This window comes from Squalius cephalus (genome assembly GCF_949319135.1).
Source record: "Squalius cephalus genome assembly, chromosome: 17".
In the NCBI taxonomy this organism is placed as follows: Eukaryota; Metazoa; Chordata; class Actinopteri; order Cypriniformes; family Leuciscidae; genus Squalius; species Squalius cephalus.
In genome coordinates, this window is record NC_137138.1 from 4,857,584 (window position 1) to 4,868,036 (window position 10,453).

The 10,453-nt window shown below is 36.4% G+C and overlaps 1 protein-coding gene across 1 annotated transcript; it reads right to left on the reverse strand.

Annotated features, from left to right (window-relative positions):
• Nucleotides 1-2,037: 2,037 nt before the first annotated feature.
• Nucleotides 2,038-5,703, reverse strand: LOC307144929 (cyclin-dependent kinases regulatory subunit 2). The gene is made up of 3 exons (XM_079847666.1): nucleotides 5,490-5,703; nucleotides 5,094-5,221; nucleotides 2,038-2,808 (listed from the first exon to the last, which is right to left on the reverse strand). Exons 1-3 carry the CDS (start codon nucleotides 5,546-5,548, stop codon nucleotides 2,768-2,770), a joined length of 228 nt encoding a protein of 75 aa, XP_079703792.1. The 5' UTR covers nucleotides 5,549-5,703; the 3' UTR covers nucleotides 2,038-2,767.
• Between the last annotated feature and the right edge of the window lie 4,750 nt (nucleotides 5,704-10,453).

Consider the following 10,453-nt stretch of genomic DNA (forward strand, 5'->3'; position numbering starts at 1 on the left):
ATTTTATGACAGCCTGGCCAAAGATGATGTCAACACAATTTGCTTTGTCAATGCATTATTATCACAAATAAAACAATTGACTCCAAGCACAACTACTCAATATACTTACAAAATCTTTAACACATTTTTTTTTATAATATTTTCATCAATGGTTATAGGCCAGACATCACTTTCGGCCACTGCATGAAACGTTTTAGACAGTATTATGCTACTGTTGTCAAAAAAATAATGAATAATTATTTAAAATCCACAAGATTCCTAAATGCAATCATTTTAAATCATAACCCTTTCCTGATGTGAGCAAATAAAACCAGTGTGTGGGTTGAGACTTGCCTTTATTTATTTATTTATTTATTTATTTATTTCCAGTGTGAAATTTGACCTGGACATGAGAATTTCACCTTAAATGGCTTTAAATGCTCCTCTGAACACATTTTTTTCTTCTATAGGATGAAGATCTAATTAAATTATTTTAATCATTTAAATCACATTTGATAGATCAGCAACCACTGTTTTGAAAATTAGCATCCATACATGCATCATTACCATATTAGTTATTATCATTACATGCTTAACAAAGATGCATCTCAGAAAGTTTTCCCACAATATTCTTAAATACATTCATTTTAAAACGGGAACTTTGCTATGTGAGTAAATGTTGAGTGGTTTTATATTGTGGTTTTTCAGACTTTCACCTCCTCCTATTTTCATCAGGAACATATTTTGCCACATACAGGGAAATGAGAGAGATCCAGCCACAGGTGAGGGAGTTAATGTCATGTCTATTTCATTCAATTAAATAAACTTAATAAGCATCTGTAAGTTGATCAGTCATGATCCACAGCTTTATTATCACTGAACCCAATGAACAGGCCTGTTTAGAGTACAAAACTAATGGCTTTTGTCATTTTGACACCGATTGAAGTCTTAAATATGTTTCAGGTAAAGCCAGGAATTGGAAGTCTGGAGATTTAGCAGCAACATTCACTCAAAACTTTTATATCTGCTTTAGCTTTGAGAAACAAAACAGGACTCCTGTCATAAATACTAAAAATGACACTAATAGAAATCTGATAAAAGACACTGTGAGAAAAGTTCAGTAAAATGATGACCGTTTATAGGCCTGATTCTTCCGCCAGCCATCACTGTGACCCAGAGCTATTACTGTTAGCTACTGAAATGGTTCAATCTGGCCAAGTAACGAAAAATGTAAAAGGTATTAAACTATTCATCGTTTTGACCAACACATATAATTTCCTTTAATATATTAAACACATGATAGTTTGCCCCAAAAAGAATCCCAAACTGCCTCAATCTACCATCATCATAGAATCCACTGCCTCAGTGCCTGTGTTTGTAAACTGGGAACGTTCTCAGAACTTCCATAACGTTTCTCTCAAAGTTATGAACAAACATTCCACCAGTAACATTAATAGAACGTCTGGTTAGAGTTATTATGTTCTCAAAATGCTAGCACAAAAACATTGTTTATTGCATACATCCCCCCCCCCCCCCCCCCCCCCCCAAACTGTTTTCGTCTAATGTTTTTAAATGTTTCAGAACGTTAAGAGAACATTCAAACGTAACGTTTCCATTTTGCAAAATGATAAAATGTAATGTTCTCTAATTTCTAACCATTCAGAGAACGTTCGAAAATAGCGTTACCTTACGAACGCTATCAAAACATAGACTAGCCTATTAGATTGAGCTGTGAAATCACTCGAATGGAAAACTGGACCACATAAAACATTGCGATAAACAACATTAGCTAACTAAAATGCATTTTACTTACTAACAAATTGGGAACACATTTGTATTTTATTATTGTAGCTTATTATAATTAGCATTTTACAATGTTCTTATCTTATTTAAAGTACCAAATGAGGCATAACATTAATGGTTTATCCTAAAATGGGTTAGCTAAATATGATCTTCGAATGAAACAGCTGTTCTTTAACAATTAAGCAAAGTATTTAGAATAGTGTTGTTCAAAACGAACCATTGCATTAGTTGCGATGTAGCGCCACCGTGTGGTGAAAGTTGAGTTGTGCTGGCAGAGGAACTACGCAGAAAACAGGCACGAAGCGGCATTTTATTTTTATTATAAAGAGCAGCAAGAATATAAAAAATCATAATTCTATAATTTTTGAAAAGTAATGTTGTAATAAAAGGTATAAACTTGTTCTTTTCTCAGTAAAAACCCTGTTTTCAAGAAGCACAGTTACTGATAGTGCTGTCATTATGGCTGTTCTGTAACTACTTTTTAAACAGATGGTTCAAATTTTGTATCGTAATTTAAACATGACAAAGCTCTTGTACAGTATACACTTGCCTTCCCTGAACAATAAACGGAAACTAAGAATCTTCATTTCCTAGATACACACAAATTATTTCCCTTTACCATACAGTACATCTTTTTATCCCCCCAAATATTAAGCATTGTCCTTTAGATCAACCATAAAAACACTGATTTAGGTTTCTAAACACTGATGATGCATCACAGACTTTTATTCAACACACAAAGGTTTGGCTTCACCCAGAGAGGCACTTGGGTCACATGCTTCTTTTCTTTTTTTTTCTTCTTTTTTTTTTTTTAGTTAAGAGCCCTTGAATTTTTACTGAAAATTTCCCATAATCCCTTGATTCTGCCCAAGCATAAATCATGGTCAGAGGAGTCCAGAAAGGAGGTGAAATTCTCCAGTATTTACTGAATTTCACATTCAACCACAGGAATGGTCCAGAGGAGCAGCGACACTTGTCCCTGTCATTATTTTGGTAGAGGTCTTCTAAACAGCAGAATATGCGGTTCTGGAAAAATAAACACAAAAGCAAATGTTATATATCTTTCTTTTTTTTTTTTAATCTAAACTTAAAGGGATAGTTCACCCAAAAATGAAAACTCTTTCATTAATTATACACCCTCATGTCGTTCCAAACCCGTGAGACATTCGTTCATCTTAGAAACACAAATGAAGATCTTTTTAATGAAATCTGAGAGATTTCTGTCCCTCCATTGACACTCTAGTGCTTCAAAAAGTTCATAAAGAGATTGTAAAACTAATCCATATGAATTGAGCGATTTAGTCCAAAATATTCTTAAGAGACTTGATTACTTTATGATGAACAGATTTAATTTAGGCTTTTATTCACATATAAACATTGATCAGCGAACAAAAACTCAACTGAACCTGCTTGGCGTGCAAATCTCATTGGTTCTTGCTGAAGCTCAAACGTGATGCGTAACACGAGAATGAACCTCATTGGCTCTTGTAGAAGGTCAAACGTGATGCGTAACACAAAAACGAACCTCATTGGTTCTTGCACGTCAAGCAAACATGCTTGAGTTTCCATTTACCAAAACTGGGGCACGTTCAAGTTCAAAACGGTGCGCAACGTTTTGCTACGGTTTCCGGGTTGAACGTCGTGTTTCCTGGAAACGGTGTGCAACGGGGTTTGAGATACGTTTTCTCTTGTTTGGTGGGTGTGTCAGAACTGCAGTCCAATCAGCAGCAACATGTATATAAAGCACGCGGTATTAAAGGAGAACTCCGGTCAATTTTAACATTGAGCTCATTTTTGTGTAAATTTGGAGTGCTGTCAGTACAGAGAACAACGACAAAAATCGGTGTTGCCTACACCGTGTTATCCTCTTTTTAAAATTTGCACCCTGTTGACTTCAATGGGGCAAGTTTTCGACAATCGACTACTATGGACTTCGACCGAAAACAGGATGTAAATACAGGTATTTGCGCTGGCTGAATAAACATCATTTTTATTCATATCTTTCACATCTACTGCAGTCAGATTCACCCGTGTTCACTCTGAAGGAATCACTCACATGACCTGTGCACTTGTAATGACACATCAAGGATGTTAAGAGGCTAAAAGCAGGTTTAAAACTCGCCCCATTGAAGTCAACAGGGGGCAAATTTTAAAAAGAGGATAACACGATGTAGGCAACACCGATTTTTGTCGTTGTTCTCTGTACTGACAGCACTCCAAATGTACAAAAAAATGAGCTCAATGTTAAAATTGACCGGAGTTCTCCTTTAAAGTGAACTCGCACAATGGGTTCAAGGAAAGTAATTTACAAATGTGTTCGATGCAACAACTGAGGATATTAGAAGACATGTTTGTCGTAAGTTTTATTGTAAAAATATAGGATATCAACATAATGATGTAGTTGTTTATATTTTTAGCTTCATTGCAAGTGTATGACATTTGGTATAGAAATAAACAATGGTAATTAAGTGCTTTTCCTAAAAATGAGAAAGAAAATACAGGGTATTAAAACAGTATTACAAATAAAGTCAGTATGTGAGGCTAAATAGATGTGTTTTAGTCTGAATTAGGTAAGATGTGTGCTTCCATTTCAGTTCCAGCAATCCCTTCACTCGATTGGGATGTTCTCTTTTGTTCTGGGCGGCAAGTGCAGTAACTGTAACATAGTTTGTAGTATTAAACACATATTAATACCGACTTCATCAGGCTCTGAAAATTCTTCACAGAGAACACAAAGAATGGCCTTCTCAGCTGCCATAGTTGCAACTGTGTAGTGTTCAACGCATCACCGTTTCTGTTTAAAAAACGTTGTGCAACGTTTTGTCGGGGCTGATCGCAGCCCTGATGTGAGTGTTGAATATATATATTTTTATATATAAATAAAAGCCTAAATTCAATCTATTCATCATATAAACCGATCAAGTCTCTTCAGAAATTTGAACTAAACCGCTCGAATCAAATCATATGGATTAGTTTTACGATCTCTTTGAGTGGTAGTTGCGTAGCTGTCAATGGAGGAACAGAAAGCTCTCAGACTTCATCCAAAAGATCTTCATTTGTGTTCTGAAGATGAACGAAAGTCGTACGGGTTTAGAACGACATGAGGGCGAGTATGAAAGAGTTTTCATTTTAGGGTGAACTATCCCTTTAAATAGATTAATTTAAGTAACAGAATTGGGGTAAATGGCTCTTGAGATCACATGGTCAGAGATCAGCTGACTCTGGATCAGAGCAAACACACACAGACAGACACACACACACACACACACACACCTTGGCACTGATGAATGTGTATGTGTTTGTACACAGACCTGGTTCATGGATCATGTAATGCACCCATCCCAGTGACTGCTGCACACCCAGCCTCCTCCACTCGTCCTCCGACATCAGGTGAGATTTGGGCACTTGTTTGGCCAGTTCTCGCGGTAACACCACGTGTCTGCCATCACAAATGACAACATTCAAATAACAAATGCCGTGAATGACATGAACATGCCGCTTGAAAAGTGACGTCACTAGACTAAGCACATAAGAGACAATCAAATCCATAGCTTTGTGTATACGTTAAAACATGCCGCTCAAATATATTAGCTAACTGTATTAAGCAATTCACAAGGAGTACGTTCAACACTGATGTGAAATTAAATGAATGATAATTTAAACAAAAACGCCGCAACGAGGCCTTGAAGCAGTTCAAACCTCCTTACCTGTATTCATAGTGATCATCTGTGTATTTATCCGAGTAGTAGATCTGTTTATGAGCCATATTAGATTGATAAATTTAGACTGCTATGACAATATTCGGATTTATTGAACCGTGAAAGAAGGATTCGATCAAACTCTCGCAACTTTGTTACAAATTTAACCGATACAGTTTTAAACCCGAAACTCAACCGGAGCAGCCGCTTCTGATTGGCGGAGAGAGGTCATGTGATTTTACCCAGCGTGACCACGTCGAAATGGCGGGGGCGTAGGAAAGGGCGGGCGGTTGTCCTGGAAACAGATCAGAGATGAGCTAGATTGTGAAAATTGATTAGAATATGCGTCTGTAAATATAGAAATGTTGCATTTTTTGCCTCAGAAATCCAACAAAGGTAAAGTGTGCAAGGTTACTGCTGCATTATCATGCTATTTTGACCCATGCTCGATGGTTACAGAGCTAGAGAGGTTAAAACCTTAAAAGTTTAGTGAAATTTTTAATCTATCGTTGAAAGAAAACAAATCATTTTATAAAAATTGTAATCTATCGTCGAAAGAAAACACACAATGTTTATTACATCATAGCATTTACAGTTCTTGGTCTTAATTTTATCGAAAAAAAAAGTTTAGATGGTTGAGACTTGATGATGAAATATAAATAACGTTACAGGGTTTAGAATTTAATTTAAGAAACAAAAAGTATAATCTAACATAAACGTTTGTAAATGTATATATTTTGTGTGAATGCATGTATGTGTGTATAAATATACACAGACACACATACACATATTATATATTTACAAACTTTTATGATAGATGCATTTTAATTTTGACAGCATTAATAATTTGCAATTAAGTTATTGAGAGTCTCCTGCAAAACGCCTAACTAAAAGTTATACAACAAATAATAATTTTATATAAACTTATTATACACTAATTTTTTATGAAGTCATAAGATAAAAAAATGAATCCGTCACAGCACAGGACTATTTTAGTGAGCTGAAAAAGGGTGATTTTAAATAGGTTGAAAACTTGCTAATGCAAAAAAAAAAAAAAGTACACTCTCCTTCATAAATAAAAATGAAAATTAACCAAAAACCTTGATGTATAATTTCATGTCCATATTATGTGTCAACTACCCATGTACAGTTCAGAATATGAGTAACACTTTATCCCGAAATCGAATACTTTCCTATAGTATCTGGAAAAAAAGTACGCCAACAGAGTAGTATGTCTGAATTCACAGTACTCATAAAACAGTAGGCGAAAAGTGTCCGGATGACCAAGTGTGCATACGATGGACTCTTTACTGTCCCATGAGGCCACGGGAGAGGATTTGTGAATGGCAGTGAAGCGACACAACTGATGCTGGTGGGTCACATGACAGTAACAACATGGTGGATGTACACGCATTCATACTACCCATATTAATACTATATAGAGCTTACTTTTTTAACGGTCGCGAAGTATTCAAATATAGTACCTATATCATTCGGACAATACTATTTCAGACGCAGCTTTAGTGTACACTATAGAGTGCATTAGTGGCCGTCCCTTTTTTCAGCGGCATTGGTTCTGGGTTTTAATAATAGTCTTTGTTAAAGAATTATAAGCCATGAAACACAAGTATAATCACAACACTTCAAACTGATTTGAAGGAAAAAAGTTTTTAAAAAATCGGACAAAGGTACAAAGACTGTACTAAATGGTTTTAGTGAGGGAAAGAACTACAATCCCATGAAGCATTGCGATTAACAGCATAATCGAATAAAAAACGATGGAGAAATATAAAAATTTGAGTGTAGGGATACTCAATTACGTCATTCATTCGTGCTGCTTCGTGGGAGAGGTAAAGAGCTATTTTGACGCATGTTGCTTTTTCCGACTCTCTGATTGGTGGAATTTTCAGCACAGCATCATGGGTAATGTAGTTTATCACCAGGAATTCCACAGTTAAACACGATTATTTTAAAAAATAAGCTGAATTAATGTGGGCTGATGGCTTCAGTAGAAGCAAATACCATCGTTTAACAACCTCGTAGCTCACTGTACGGCTGTCTTTAAAGGTTTATAAGTTATCATTCAAAATCAAGGAGTTTTTACTTCCGGAACCAGACAGTCACACTCTATAGGTTTGTGCCATTGCAGCTGCTTGAGATGAGCGTTTCATCTTCACGCTCCTGAATGCAGCAGAATTTAAAAACATGAATCAATATTGTTCATGATTCAGTTATAGTGACTCACACTCGGGTATTTGCATTATAGATTGTTTGCACAAAAACAAATGTTTATCTTATGTAGTGGTATCCTAGTAACACCTGAATCCCATCTTCCTGCAAACACATGTGGTGGCATGTACACCAGAATATGCGGTGCTACACCGGAAAACACTCACTCACAGCAGCCAATGGCATCCACCGGATGTGAGCTGCCAATCACTATGGCCGGCCCCCTCACCTCATTCCTGTTGCTATGCTGTCTTTGAAACTATGGTTACAGTAAAGGTTCCTGTAGGCAGCGTCTCTCTCTCTGTATGGACTTATCGCATGTGTCTGGATGCATTCGCAACGTTTACTTTGCTAAATGCTGTGTAGTGTTACACTGAAATTTAATCTCTGCAAATCTATAGGTTGTGGATATTACTTATTATAGATATTACACATTATAGACATTTTTAGGGATCACAAACGTAGTATTAAAAATGTACACTGTAGTTAAACAAATGCTCCTAGGTCGCTAAACCTCAGTATTAGTCACTGGACTAAAACTGGTCTTGTTTTAGCCTGCGTTTAAGAGTGACGTACCTGATGTGTGTCCCAACAGACATGTGATGTGATTTTTGGACTTTGAAAAGGAAAGCCTTCTGTGTTCTCTGTCTCTGTCTCTTCTAGTTTCTATACTTCCTGCTGTTTTAATGAGCATGTGTAGGAGTGAACCCGACACACTTCAGTCACGACTATGAAGATCACACACACACACACACACATGCGCGCAGTCCACCACCCACTATCTCTTCTCTCTGCATGTGTATAAATATAAACATGTAGAATGTCTAAAGCGCAATACATACATTTACAGTGAAGCAGTTTCATTTCCTATTTGTTTGTAATAGATGTTCTGTATTTTTCATGCTTCAGGACATTCAGGTGTGTTATGAGAGGAAGATAAACCCGATGAACTCTTTGGTGAGTAAACTGTCTGAGAACCTCTGTGGTGTTCAGAGAGATAGATGTGTTGCAGATAGATAAATCAAATCCTGATCCAGACAGGTGTGCTCAACTGAAGCTTATTCATTATTCAAGGTTATTGACCAGCGTTTTATATTGAATATTGAAAGTCAGCATGAAGTAATTGAACCCCCTTTATTTTTTTCAAGACATGTTCTTGGTCTTATTTTTCTTTAATAAGTGCACATTATTTCCAACAAATGCTCTATGTGACTTCATTCTGGAATGTAATGGCTAATTATTTTAAAATTAAAATGTAAGTCCTGTCCTACATTTTAATAGAGTGCATTAGTGCACTCTTTTCCAGCACGGTTGCTTCTGTAATAATTGTTTTATTCATTTTTCCAGTCGGGATTTTAAAGAGCTATAAGCCATGGACTGAACCAAACCAACCAGCTTTGAGGTCAATCACAACATTACTTTGATTTGAAGCAAGAAAGTTGTTGAAAATCTGACAAAAATACAAAGGTACAAGACTGTGTACTTAACGGCTTTAGTGAGGGAAAGAACTGCAATCCCATGAAGCATTGCAAACAGTGTAATCTAATTAAAGGTGATGGAGAAATATAAAACTACTAGAATGTTGATTATAGGTATAAACACAATAGATTTTAAGTATTGCAAAATGTGCATATACAAACATCTAAGTATTTTGAGAGTGTAGGGAGACTCGATTATGAGCTATTTTGACACATGTTGCTTTTTCCGACTCTCTGATTGGTCATTTTCTGTACAGCATCATGGGTAATGTAGTTTATCACCAGGAATTCCACTGTTAAACATGATTATTTTAAAACTAAGCTGAAAAAATGTGGGCTGACGACTTCAGCAGAAGCAAATACCATCGATTAACAACCTCGTTGCTCACTGTACGGCTGTCTTTAAAGGTTTATAAGTTATCATTCATAATCAATTTCCTTATGGAGAAAATAAATGTAGTTTTTACTTCTGGAACCCGTCCGTTACACTACATGCCTAGTTTTCTTAAAGTCATCACATTATGGCAAAATGAGAAGTAAAATGGGTTTCAAACAGCACTTTAAAGCAACACCAAAGCACTTTTCCTCTTCGGTCCCCCTACAGGTTGGAAGCGGAATTGTCCATTACCGCTGTCGTAAATAAGTTAGCCTACCGTCGCACACACGCTATTTGTTTATCCAGCACCAGCTTTGGAAATAACGATGTCCACAGACAAGGTAGAGTATGTTGCATGATTTTATGAAAGTATGATGTATTGCGACATCAGAAACAAAGAAAAACAAAATAATGACATTGCTTGCTGTTTTTTTTTTGCTATTGTAACACTTGCCGTAAAGCAAGTCAAATTTGTAGTTTCTTATGTCTCATTCGAACTACAGATCCGCTACCCGATCTGGCAAACTTGCATAGTGCGGTTAAAGCCGATAGAGGGCAAAGCGAATGCAGAAGTGCCGTTCACCCTGTTACGACTTGATGAACCACTGAAATGATTTTGGAAACATTATTTTAAGGTACAAAATAATCTTTGGTGTTGCTTTAAGGATGCATTCATGGGCTACAAGCTACACAATGTCATAACCTAGTGCTATTTGTGCTTCAAATCACGTGTCTTGTTGAGGAAAGGTGTGCTTATACTTTACTAAGTGATCAGATTTACTACAGGTGAAAAAAATACCACTAAAAACCACCTAGCAGCCACTCACATCAGCCTCGCATCCTGGAGGAATCACTAACATTTTCTTCAACAAATGTACAAATTCAGTTCC

Coding starts and splice junctions, on each gene's coding strand:
- LOC307144929 (XM_079847666.1), bottom strand. CDS start 5,548: ATGGCTCATAAACAGATCTACTACTCGGATAAATACACAGATGATCAC. Junction 5,222..5,489: donor GATGATCACTATGAATACAG/GTAAGGAGGTTT, acceptor TTGTGATGGCAG/ACACGTGGTGTTACCGCGAG. Junction 2,809..5,093: donor TTACATGATCCATGAACCAG/GTCTGTGTACAA, acceptor TTATTTTTCCAG/AACCGCATATTCTGCTGTTT.